Source organism: Eulemur rufifrons, chromosome 17 (assembly GCF_041146395.1).
Source record: "Eulemur rufifrons isolate Redbay chromosome 17, OSU_ERuf_1, whole genome shotgun sequence".
Classification (NCBI taxonomy): domain Eukaryota; kingdom Metazoa; phylum Chordata; class Mammalia; order Primates; family Lemuridae; genus Eulemur; species Eulemur rufifrons.
Window position 1 is genome coordinate 26,214,825 of NC_090999.1, and position 14,230 is coordinate 26,229,054.

At 34.1% G+C, this 14,230-nt stretch overlaps 1 protein-coding gene across 1 annotated transcript in view; it reads right to left on the bottom strand.

Annotated features, from left to right (window-relative positions):
- The window catches only part of LOC138398015 (rapamycin-insensitive companion of mTOR-like), a 72,740-nt gene that overhangs the window by 23,719 nt on the left and 34,791 nt on the right, over nt 1-14,230 (bottom strand). Inside the window, exon 2 of the mRNA XM_069492228.1 lies at nt 5,515-5,612. Within this exon, the coding sequence (XP_069348329.1) occupies nt 5,515-5,612 (98 nt within the window). The remainder of the gene's footprint in view (nt 1-5,514; nt 5,613-14,230) is intronic.

The window sequence follows — 14,230 nt, forward strand, 5'->3', positions numbered from 1 at the left end:
AACTGGTGGTGGTGGAATGCTACTGCATCTAAGGGTAGAGACCAGGAACACCGCTCAAAGCCATACAATGCACAGGGCAGCCTCTCAAAACAAATAGTTATCTGGTCCAATATGTCAATAGTGCTAACAATGAAGAACACTGATTTACAGTAACAGCTTACCAACTGGCAACTCTAACTTTCAAACAGACCCACCTTCTTAGCAAAAAAACTAGAAAAGTGGCAAAAAGGACAAAAAAACCCCACAAATCCCTGCTTGAAAGGCACTACTTGTTAGAGTGCCTTGCCTCTAAAGACAGCACGATTACCTCTAAGAAATCTGCCCAATATTGCCTTTCTAGTTAATCAGAGTTGAGCTGCAAGTCTCTACCTATTTGATCTAAAGCTCATCATCAAACAGTCAAAATAGATTTTATCAAGTCCAAAGTTCACGGACTTCACTCATGGGGCAGCCCCTCAGACCCCAACTCAGGGCTTAGTCAGTCTTAGTATAGACAAATTCTAATAAGTTTGGCCATTTGGATTTTAAATACATAGTTGATGGAAAAAACAAATATTATAAAAGGGCTGCTATAAAGCTGGAATCAAGGCCAGAGAGAAATATGAAAACTATTTTAAAAAAGGATATGGTAAAACAAAAAACAAACAAGAATACAAAAAAAATACAAGTCTAGGGCCTTCACTACAGAAATAAGTCACTGCACACTCTACAATGGTACAGTAGGAAGGGAAGAAAAGAGGAAACCGATAAAGGAGGGAGGAATCAGGGAAAAGAGAAAGAGAAAGAGGACAGAGGAGGTTGATAAGAGGGGAGAGAGCAGATGAAGGGGGAAAAAAGAAGTAATAGAGAAGAAATGAGATGAAGGACACAGGACAGAAGAGAGTGTGGGGCCACAAATCAAGAAACAGAGAGGCCACAAATCAAGAAACACCTGGTGGAGAGAATAACAGTGAAATACAATAGGAGAAATTCAGTCAAAGACAGAAGAACAAGGAAATGGAGGAGGGAAGAACAAAGAAAAAGAGGGAAAATAATATTAATGCAAGAGAGCCTGGAACCTAGAAAGAAATAAATGAAGAATAGAGAAGAGAGAAAGAGAGGTGTCCAACAGATTCCTAGAAATGAAGGTTTAAACCACTCCCATGCCAAAAACTTCTATATCTGCACTATCCAATATGGCTGGTAGCTATTACACTACCCACAAGTGGCTATGAGCACTGGGAATGTAGCTAAGTCTGAATTCAGATATAAGTGTAAAATATATACTATATTTTGAAAATTTAGCATAAAAAAGTTAAATAATATTTTATAATGTTTTATCTAATAACAAATAACATTTTAGATATATAGATTAAAAATATTAAAATTAAGATCACATTTCTTCTTACTTTTTTAGTGTAAAAAAGTATGGCTACTAGGGAATTTAAAATCATATATGTGACTCACATTATATTACTATTTCTATTAGACAGCACTGCTCTAGATTTTTAAGATTGCTTTAGGAACAGTGCCAGTGCCAAAGCAAAATAACAGAAATAACTGCCAGTCTTACATTCATCCCCAACTTTCAGAAGACTAATTGGGAAGAGATGTGGAACTATGTATCTAGGTGCTCAAACCTGGTTATGACAGTAACCATGAGTTCAAACAGGACACAGACCTCCCCCCCTTTAAAATTACTTTTAACAGTTAAAACTAGGCAAGTGGCTAGGCTTCTGTGAATTGAGTGAAACTTGGTGAAAAAAAAAATTATGAAATGTAATACAAGGAAATGAAACCAGAAAATGAATTTTGTGACATTAGAACAATGCTGGGTCTTAAAGACTTGACATTATCTGACTGGCACATTGAAGAAAGGCCATCTGGGGATTTTCATTATATTCATAAAAATTACAACATATATAAACATATTTTTGGAAGCCCATTCTCTGGTACCTATTCAATGTTTTTGGAAGTTGCTTTTTTAAAAAAAAAATCACTTTCTCATCCATCATGTAAAATCATTTGCTCATCTTTTATATTTTAAAAAGTCAGAATATTTTAAAACCTAAGGAAAAATAAATGCCTATGTACTTCCTTCCCTAACCATGGGAAAAAACCCAACCTATTTTATATTTATTGTATAATACCACAATGAAAAAACAGTTTTGTTACATAGTGACTATATTCTCATCCCCTTCCACTTCTATGAAATAAAATCAAATCCAAGCCACAGTTCAACTACTTAACAAAGAATTAAATATTTGGAAGAATTGAAGCAGTGCTGCTCAAACTTTAATGTATGCAAAAATGCATATGAGAATCTTTATTTAATTATGGATTCTGATTCAGTAGGGCTGGGGTGAAGCTAAAACAGTGCATTTTCAAGCAAGAGGTCCAAGGGGATAGCAATATAGCTGGACTGTGGATCACATTTTGAGTAGTAAAGGGTTAAAACATACAACTATTCCCACATTAACAACAATTTATATTTAGTATACTAAAAAGGAGGATAAAAAACTTTATCCTAAAGAATCCATTCTATTTTAGGGTATCACCTAAAATAACAGGAATTTTAGTATTTGCATGAGTTGGCTGTCAGCATTACAAGGCTGAGAAAAACACCAATCCATGCATCAAACTCAAGAATTTTAGGCAGCTATTACAGATAAAATAAATATTTAACTAGGACCAGGGCCCCAACAATTTACCTTGATCCAGATAATGGGAATATAGCACCAGGAAAGGGGAAAGGAAGTTCTAATCATTCTTTGGGAATTATATCTATAAAATGCATTGCACATACGTACTTATGTACAAACTTACACTTATAGGCATACCTCATTTTATTGCACTGATACTGTGTTTTTTATAAATCGAAGGTTTGTGGCAAACCTGCATCAAGTGAGTCCACTGGCACCATTTTTCTAACAGCATATGCTCACTTAGTGTCTGTCACATTTTGGTAATTCTCACATTACACACTTTTTCATTATCATTATATCTGTTATGGTGATCTGTGATCAATGATCTTTGATGTTACCATTCTAATTGTTTTGGGGCCCCACTAACTGCACCCATGTAAGACAGTAAACTTAATAAATGTTGCATGTATCCTGATTGCTCCACCCTACTGACTGGCCGTTTTCCACCTCTCTCCCTCTCCTCAGACCTCCCTATAACCTGAGACACAACAACATTAAAAACTGAGCCAATTAATAATGCTACCATAACCTCTATGTGTTCAAGTGAAAGGAAGAGTCATATGTCTCTCATTTTAAATCAAAAGCTAGAAATGGCTAAGCTTAATGAGGAAGGCAGGTTGAAATCCCAGGCAGGCTGAAAGCTACCTTTCTTATGCCAAACTGTTAGCCAAGTTGTGAATGCAAAAGAAAAGTTCTTGAAAGATATTAAAAGTGCCACTCCAATGAACACATGAATGATAGGAAGGTGAAACAGCCTCATTACTGGTATGGAGAAAGTTTTAGTGGTCTAGACAGAAGATCAAAATAGCTATAACATTTCCTTAAACCAAAGCCTGACTCAGAGTTAGGTCCTAACTCTCTTTCTTCAATTCAATGAAGGCTAAAAGGTGAGAAAGCTTCAAAGGACAAGTTGGAAGCTAGGAGAAGTTGGTTCATGAGGTTTAAGAAAAGAAGTTGTCTCTAGAACATAAAAGGGTAAGGTGAAGCAGCAAGTACTGATGGAAAAGCTGCAGTAAGTTCTACAGAAGATCTAGCTAAGATAACTAATGAAAGTGGCTAAACAACAGACTTTCAATACAGACAAAACAGCCCGCAACTGGAAGAAGACACCATCTAGCACTTTCACAGATAGAAAGAAGTTAATGTCTGGCTTCAAAGGACAGGCTGACTCTCTTGGTACGGGCTAATGTAGCTGGCTGGTGACTTTGTAACTTTAACTTGAAGCTGATTCTCTTTTACTATTTTATTTTACCATGAAAATCCTAGGGCCCTTAAGAATTATGCTAAATATACTCTGTGCTCTATAAATGGAACAACGAAGCCTAAGGACAGTACATCTGTTAATGGCATGATTTATCAAATACTTTAAGCCCTCTTTTGAGACTTATTGCTCAGCAAAAAAGATTGCATTCAAAATATTACTGTTCACTGACAGTGCACCTATTCACCCAAGGGCTTTGATGGGGAGATACTAAGAGATTAATGTTGTTTTCATGCCTGCTAATACAACTTCCATTCTGCAGCCCATGGATCAAGAAGGCATTTCAACTTTCAAGTCTTATTATTTAACAAACACATTTTCTAACACTATAGCTGCCATAGATAGTGATTCCTCTGATGGATCCTGGCAAAGTAAACTGAAAGCCTTCTGAAATAGCTTCACTATTCTAGATGCCATCAAGAACATGCCTGATTCATGGGAGGAGGTCAAAATATCAATCTTAACAGGAGTTTGGAAGAAGATTCCAATCCTTATGGATGACTTCGAGGGGTTCAACACTTCAGTGGAGGAACTCACTGCAGATGTGGTGGAAATAGCCAGAGAACTAGATTTAGAAGTGGAGACTGAAAATGCAACTGAATTACTGCAATCTCATAATAAAACTTTCATGGATGAGGAGGTTCCTCTTATGGATAAGCGAAAAAAAGTTATTTTTTGAGATGGAATCTACTCCTGGTGAAGATGTCATAAACAATGTTGAAATGACAATAAAGGACTTAAACTTAGCTGATAAAGCAGCAACAGGGTTTGAAAAGAATGATTTTAAAAGAAGTTCTACTGTGAGTAAAATGCTATCAAACAACATCACACATTACAGAGAAATCTTTCATGAAAGGAAGAATCAATGTGGTGAACTTCATTGTTGTCTTATTTTAACAAATTACCACACCTACCCCAACCTTCAGTAACCACCACCCTGATCAGTCAGCAGCTATTAACACTGAGGCAAGATCCTCCACCAGCAAAAAAATATATAACATGCAGAAGGCTCAGATGATCGTTAGCATTTCTAATCAGTATTTTAAATTAAGGTACATACATTGTTTTTTAACACATAATGCTACTGCACACTTAATAGACTACAGTATAACGTAAATATAACTTCTACATACACAGGAAAATCAGGTAATTCATGTGACTCACATTATTGCAATATTCACTTTATTGCAGTGGTCTAGAATTGATGTCTCTGATGTATGCCCGATGTCTCTGATGTATGCCCATATTTATTATCAAGCAAAATAAGTAGAAAAAGGCAAAACAAATACATGATTATATGAATAAAAGACTGAAATGTGAACTTCTCAGTGATTTTCTTTCTTCATTCTTTTCTGAATCTACCAAATTTTCTACAATAAGCATATAATTCTTCTATTACTCAAATACATTTCTAAATTTAAAAAACAGAATGAATCCATGGAAGCAGTAGAGAAAAGTATTAACACTGTATACACAAGAATTTCTTTTTAATGATGGTTAAGAAATACCTAGTAAGTATGGTTAAGGAACAGTGAATTTTAAACAATAATAAAGCTTCAAGTTACTTACCTTAGTAAAGTTATTCAAATGGCCTAGCTTTCTCATATTTGATACTCCTTGCAATTTGGCCACATTTTGGAGAATCTCTCTTAAGTTATCAGAAGGATCTAGGAAGAAAGACAAGACACTTTCACACAATTTTAAGAGGATTTTTCTAATCAAACACATAAAACATGGAGTACTAAAACTTCACAACTTCAGCTCTTGGTTTAAAGTCCTACCATTCATCCCAAATCCATTCATTTAAGTGATTTCAAAGGACATGCGGATAACTCATCCAATTACCTTCACATCTCTACTCCCATACCTATGCTCCAACTCTGTATCATCACCTGGAATTACTCAACCACAAAATCTTAAATCTTGCTATGGCTTAAATGTGTCCCCCCAAAGTTCATGTGTTAGAAACTTAATCCGCAATGCAACCGTGTTGAGAGGTAGGACTTTCAAGAGGCAATTAGGTTATGAAAACTCTACCCTCATGAATGAATTAAGGTTGTCATAGAGAAGAGGACTGGGTTCCTTATAATAAAAGTGAGTTTGTGATAAAAGTGAGTTCAGCTCCCTCTTGCATGTGCCATCCCCCACTGTGCTCAAGCATTTTCTCTCTCCCCCTTGTCCCCACTCCTTCCTTCTCTCTCTCCTTACATGCGATGACTCCGCAAGAAGGTCCTTGCCAGATGTAGGCCTCTTGACCTTGGACTTCCCTGCCTCCAGAACTATAAGAAATAAATCTCTTTTCTTTATAAATTACACAGTCTCAGGTACTCTGTTACAGCAGCACAAAAAAGACTAAGACAAATCTCAGCATCCCAACTTTCACTTCTGGTTACAAATGTAGCAACAGGGACCAAATATACCATCCTGTTTGAATCAACCAAAAAACTGGATAAAACATACAGATAATCCCTGACTTACAACGGTTTAAGTTAAGAATTTTTCAAGTCCATGGGCAATATACATAACCTAAACTTTTGTATGCCCATAAAATGCTGAAATAAAAAAAAAAAGATTTTTTCAAATTTATAAAGGTGCAAAAGCAATGCATATGCACTAGAAACTGTACTTTAGCCATATAATCAATTCATTTTTCACTTTCAGTATAGTATTCAATAGATTACCATAGATATTGAACACTTAATGTAGGCTTTATGTTATATGATTTTGCCCAATTGTAGGCTAATGTAAGTGCTCTGAGTATGTTTAAGGTAGGCTAGGCTAAGCTATGATGTTCACTAGGTTAGGGATATTAAATGCATTTTCAACATATGATATTTTCAGCTTATGATGGATTTATTGGGACTTAACCCCATCAGTGAGCTGTGGGACTTCAAGCGGCTTAACATATGTACAACTGGAGACCCCAAAGAGAAGAAACAGCTGGGAAATACAACAATTACTTAAAGAAATAATGAATGAAAACTTTCCAAATTTGAAGAAAACAATAAGCCAGTAAATCAAAGCTCAACAAATCCCAAGCAAGAAACATGAAGAAAACTAGACCAAGGCACATCATAATCAAATTGCTCAAAACCACTGATAGAGAAAATCTAAAAAGTAGCCAGATTAAAAAAAAAAAAAAGACAACTTACAAAGACAAGAGCAAAGAAAAGGATAATAGCAGATTTCTTGTCAGAAACAAGGCACAACAGAAGACAGTGGAGCAACATATAAAGCAATGAAAAGGAAAAACCCGCTTTAAAAGTGTAAAAACCATTTTTAGTTCACTTGCTTTACAAAAACAAACCATGGGCCAGATATGTCCCTGTAGACAATAGCTTGTCACCCCTGGAATACAATGTCAATTTTCTCAGGTCTCTATAAACTATTCTTCTATTAATACATTTAACATTATTTTTGTTTTAAATAAAACAAAAGCATAATCTGAAAAAAAAAAAAAAAAAAACATTGCCATGTTGACATTTTAGTTTTAGAGCCATTATGACTTCCTTTGAGATTTTTATCTGTTAATAGAAACCCAAGGAACTATTTCTTCTGAATTAGTGTTTTCCTCACCAAATTAAACTGTTTTTATTGTCCTGCTTTACATTTAGCTTGCACCTACCTACCTTACTTCATCCTGTCATACTGGGAGTTGGCCGTGACAACCAATTACGTGTCAAACCATTAAGCACAATACTTATCCCAGCTATTTCCATTCAGTTTAAAGTTGTTATTCAATACATGCTGAGATCATTCATTTGATTTCACAGCACCTCCCATGAATTTTAGATTAATAAATATTTTTAATGTGAATGAAGTTCAATCTTCAGTGGTTTAGCGTATGTCTTTATAATTAGTGATTCTTTGGAGTTATCTTCAAAGTGGAAAGAAAACAGGCCATCATCGGGTGAGATCAGATCCATTAAAAAGAATTACAAGGGGCAATGAAAAGGTCACTGTTAGTATTTAATAATACCTTTATGTTATTATAGCATGTATCTGGGGAGATTGAAGAAGAAAAATTATAAGCAACTCAATGATGTTAAAATGATTTAAAAACATTTGATTAGTTTATAAAAATTTCATAGTAACCCTTAAGACAATTTAGGACCTATGGCAATTTACAAAGTCAGGGTTAAGGATCCTTCACACACTGAAGCCAGTGTGAAATTTACCTAATGGAAATGCATACCCTAAACATTTTGCTTCAATTTATCATTAGGATGTCAGGCACCAAAAAGTTTTACTAAAATGACAATATGAGTACTACTGTCTAATGATCTAACAGGACCAATAATAGTTAAGATGAAGTCCCTCATATTTGAGTTTATTTATTCGGCAAGTATTAATTGAATGTCTATTATGATTAGGCTCTGTTTTAGGTACTGGAAATACAGCAATGAGCAAGACAGCTCCCTCTCTCATATACTTTGCATAAAAGTGAAAGAAAATTGACAACAACAAACCCCATGCACACAATTTTAAAACTGAGAGGTGTTGATATTCCATCATTGGATCAAATGTTTGCCCATATCAAAATGCACCAGCATTTCTCTTTACTTTTCCTCATCTCTTTCTCCTTTATACAATTAATTACCAAGAACCCCCAACTACAGAAGTATTTCAAAGTGTCTTTATAATGTCATTGTTGAAAGACAAAACATATTTCCTCCCAGATCAACTTAAAATAGTATCAGAGGCATTGTAGACATTGAACTACTATCTAACGTTCATGTAGTACAATGCTGATATGGGAAACTTTAACCTGATATTTCAAGTTAAATTTCCCCTGGTAGTGAAATGAAAAATTCTTGGTTTCTTCTTTAGCTGCTAGATTAGGGGCTGGCAAACATTTTCTGTACAGGACCAGACAGAAATTATTTTAGACTTTGCAGGCTCATAAGGTCTCTGTTGCAACTATGATGTTGTACAACAGAAAGCAAGTGTAGAAAATATTAACACATAAAAGCCATAAAAACTGGAAGCCATACAGACTGCATCACAAACATCTAACTTTTCACTCTACTTGAAAACAAAATGAAAATCATACATTAATAAATTACACCAATGAAATATGAAAGACAGATCATATGGAGCTCCCATTATCAAACCCATACTCAGAGTCCACACTATAAAATATTAAGAAATAAACACAAAAGTGTTAGCTCAAAAAATTTCAAAATTCTAAACTTTCTATAGATATATCATTCCGTAGCAATTCCAATTCAGAATAATCCTTTATTAATTATCAGTCCAGAATAAGTCAGAAAAGAGGACTTTTTACACACACACACACACACAGATTTACAGCCTAGCTTCTCCATTTGATGTCATTAAATATTTTTTCTGCATCACTTTTATAGTGATGATTTAAAAAAATTTTTCATAACTAAAAGAGTAGAATTAGAATATTCCTAAAGCAAAGAAATGACAAATGCCTAAGGTGATGGATACCCCAATTATGCTGATTTGATTAATTCACATTGTATGCCTGTATCAAAACATACGTACCCTATAGATACATACAACTATTATGTACCCATAATTCAGAATTTTTAAAAATTAAAAAAAGATTTTTAAAAAAAGAATTTTTTCAGATGTAGTACTTTACAAAAACAGTATTAAAATATATAAACCACCAATATACCAAATAAAACAAATTAAGTAAAAAATAAAACCATAAAAGAAAAAATATACATATTTGGTTTCATCAAAATGTACAAGTTCTGTTCATCAAAAGACAATTAAGAAAATGACTGGATAAGATGGCTCAAGCTTGCAATTCCAGCTACTCAGAAGGCTGAAGCAAGAGGACTACCTGAGGCCAAGAATTCAAGACCAACCAGCCTGGGCAACATAGTGTGAGACTCATATCCAAAAAATTTTTAAAACTTATCCAGGCATGGTGGCCCACACTTGAGTGCAGGAGTTCAAGGCTGCAGTGAGCTATGAACGTGCCACTCCATTTCAGCCCAGGTGACAAACGAGACCCTGTCTCTAAACAATGGAAAGGAAATTTAAAAATAAAAATTAAAAAAATGAATAAATAATACACAAAATAGGAAAAAACATTCACAATACAAATATCTGACAAGACTTTAATAAAGAACATATAAAAATCATCTACAAATTAATGATAAAATAACCCAGTTTAAAATGGGTAAAAGATTTGAAAAGATGTGAACATAAAAGAAGATAAGGGAGAGGCCAATAAAGATGAGAAAAGGTACCTAACATCATTAATCAATGGGGAAATGCAAATTAAAACCACACCTATAAGAATGACTAACATCAAAAAGACTGAAAACACCAAATGTTGGAGAGGATATAAAACAACTGGAATTCTCACACACTGTTGGAAAAGCATAAAATGTTACAACCACTTTAGAGAACTGCAGGCAACATATATCTATCTATATTTTAATTCTGCAATTCCACTCTCAGAAATATATGCCCACAAATATACTTGTACAAGAATATTTGTAGCAGCCTTATGCCTTATTCATAATAGCCCCAAACTGAAAACAACTCAAATGTTCATCAACGGAAGTAAGGACAAATTGTGGTGTATCTACATATTGGAATACTAATCAAAAATTAAAAAAAAAAAAAAAACTACTGATACACACAACATGGATGTATCTTAAAAAACGTTAAGATAAAAAAGCTAGGCCAAAGAGTATGTATCATTCCATCTCTATGCAATTCAAATATAAGCAAAAGCAATACATGATGATATAAATTAGATAGTGATTGCTGGGAGACAAAGTAACCAACTGGAAACAGGCAGAAGAATTTAGGAAAGAGGATGAAAATATGCTATATCTTGTTTAGAGGTAGTAGGTACATACAATTATCAAATGAATAGATAAACGTATGCCTAAAATATATTTTTAATGTACTATGCTAATTGTAGCATAATGTTTTATGCTAATTGCAGCTGAACAAAAAATTAGCATTATATCATAAAGCTCTTTATGTGTCAATATACTATGAGCAATGCAATAAATAAAATATATGAAATACACATATATATACAGAATACATATACAGAAATATCAAGAGAAAGCTATCATATAAACTATATTTATTAATTCATTCACGCATTTATTTCCTGGCTCAATTTCTCTGTGTATGTGCACACGTTCACACACATTTATGTTTGTATGTGTGTAAACATTTAATTTAAAAATGACTTCAACATATACTGCTTTATAACTTACTAAAATAAACTATATTGCTATTATCTTTACTTGTCAATAAATATACAGCACAAAACTAATTTTTAAATAAATTTGAGTTCAAGTACATATAGTAAATTAATGAGCAAAAACTGTTGCCATATAGGTGCCATTTGAGAGTAATGGAAAAAATAAACACCTTAGAATGAAAAAGAACTGCATTCAAATCTAGCTTATTCACCCATAAACCTTAGCCTTGGCTAAGTCACTTAACCTCAGGGGCATCCATTTTCTCAATCTAAAGTGGAAACATTTACCTATCCTGAAAACACTGTTGCAAAATGTGAGATGTAACTTCCTTAGCACAGTGCCTAGCCCATAATGGCTACTCAATAAATAGTAACAGCTATAATTAAAAGTTATTTATTTAGCATAAATAATTTTTATGGACTAATCATGTGAAAGTTATGTGGTTAGCCCAAGAAAATGTTTAATTCACACATTAGTCTGTCTAATAAATTTTTATTATGTGGGTTTTACTGCATTACTTTTATAATCCAAGATTTGTTCATTTTTAAAGTAGAAACAATTACCTTTCATAGCTATATTAATAATTAAATTAGATATTCTATATAGAAATGTTCAACTCACAAAGTGTTTTACAAATATTGGAAATTATGTCCCTCTTTCTTTTATTTAGTGTGAATGACGTGAAATCATTTAATAGGCTGGGAGAATTTGCTTTGCTTATATTACTATAAAAAGCAGTAATGATATATATTAACATAATTCTATCTAACATTATTACATAATAAAAACTCAAACAAATAAACCCCTGAAGAAACTATTTTTTAGTCATGTAAGAGTAGTAAACTATAATAAATTAAGGGGGTTCTCAGTACAAGCTTAATAATGCCAAATATAACTCAACAGGCCGCTTTGTTATCATACGTATATTCTTAGAATATGTTTCCCAACACCTAATGGTCACTTTAAAGATAAACCCTCAATTCTTAATACACTAACTTTCCACTTACCTAACCTGTAATTTCCCAACATTTGTCTTACCTAAACTCTTTATTTTGAATGACTTGTCATATACTCTGGACTAGACCATTATCTGTATATAAGAATTTCCAATGTTTTCACTCCAAAATGAGACAGTAAAAAAAAAAGGTGAGCATTTGTAACATGAACCAAAATTCTATGAAGGTTCTGAAGCTACAGGAGAGCAAGGGGAACAATCTTGCTTGCAACTATATCTCAAGTGCCTAGCAGTCCCTGCCACATAAGCTTTTGAGAATTATTTTTCTATATTAAAAAATAAATATGTATGTGAATAAACTGTTTTGAAGAAAAACCAGGTTGTTGCTGCTAACAGTACTCAGGAAAAGGGGGATCCAACCAATGTTTACTGAACATCGACTGTATGTCTGGTCATGTCCTAATTCTAGGTAGTATTGCTTATTACCCCTACCATTAGCCCTATGAAGCAAAACAGCAAGAGGACAGGGAGAAAGAAAAAAGAAAAAGAAACTGTAAAAGGACTGTATGAAAGGAGGGTCACAGGTGTATAACGGCATACCAGGCAGCATGGACCTAAAGAAACTTTTAGTTCCTCCCGTTATCTCTATTCCTCAAGGCTGCTTCAAACAAGCAGCTCTTTCCAATTAAAATCATTCAGAAGGCTGGACGCTGACCAGAATCTTAAAACAAATGTCTAATTGTATCTTCATTTATCTTCTCTATCCATAACTGTTCAGAAACAATGATTATTACAGTTAATGACTGGCCAAGCTTCTTGATAACAACCTTGAAAAGGCAATGAAAACAAAAGGCAGTTAAGGCAAACTGTGAGTGATTACTGTTCCTTTAAAAGTTCTTTTCCACCTTATGGAAAATCTCTCTGTAAAAATTATCTTTGACTTTTTCCTCTCCCTGATCTCCCATCTTAAACTGGCCAAGAAGTTATTTACTCCTTTCCAATGTTTCTGACATCTCTTCCTTCTTTTTATTCTATCAACCACCACCACATTTCAATTGTTCTTCTACCTTACATTTAAATTATGGCAAAAGCTATACAACAGATTCCTCATGCTTATATCGTCTTCCCTTCTAATCCAGTTTCCATACCATTCAGAGATTAATTGTAAAAATGTAACTTTTATCATCTTATCTGCCTTTCTGAAAATTTAAAAAAGAAATTGGGAGTGGGAGTACAGCTGACAATATTTCCTGTGATTTATTTGTGAATACGCATAAAAAATACTTAAGCAACAAGCCAGAAACATTGGGTACATACAAGATTTTAGTATTATGTCAAAACTAACCACCTATAAAAATCTGATATGTAATTATGTCTTTAATATAATCTGTGATTCTCGTGAGCAGACATAAATGACTAAAAGTATTAATATATGAAAATTACTATAGTTAGTATTACCTTTGCAAAAAGCCAGAGGCAAAACTGTCTCCTCCAACAGCTAAGACACTGGGAATACATCTTCTCACCCTTATCCACAAGTCCAAAAAATGAGGAAACATTGCTTTAAACTATCTAACATTTCCTGAAATTCTTTTTTTTTTTTTTTTAATTTTTTTTTTTTTTTATTTTTTTTTGAGACAGAGTCTCACTCTGTTGCCCAGGCTAGAGTGAGTGCCGTGGCGTCAGCCTAGCTCACAGCAACCTCAAACTCCTGAGCTCAAGCGATCCTCCTGTCTCAGCCTCCCGAGTAGCTGGGACTACAGGCATGCGCCACCATGCCCGGCTAATTTTTTTCTATATATATTTTTAGCTGTTCATATAATTTCTTTCTATTTTTAGTAGAGATGGGGTCTCGCTCTTGCTCAGGCTGGACTCGAACTCCTGAGCTCAAACGATCCGCCCACCTCGGCCTCCCAGAGTGCTAGGATTACAGGCATGAGCCACCGCGCCCGGCCTGAAATTCTTACAATTATTAACTTCAAAGAGTTACATAATTTAGTAAGGAAAGGATCCATCCCAAGGATAGCATCCTGAGGGCCTTCTAAATTATGATAACTCTAACACAGGAGAAGTCAGAACTTGCCAAGAGAAGCTATCCCATCCTTGGATAGAGCAA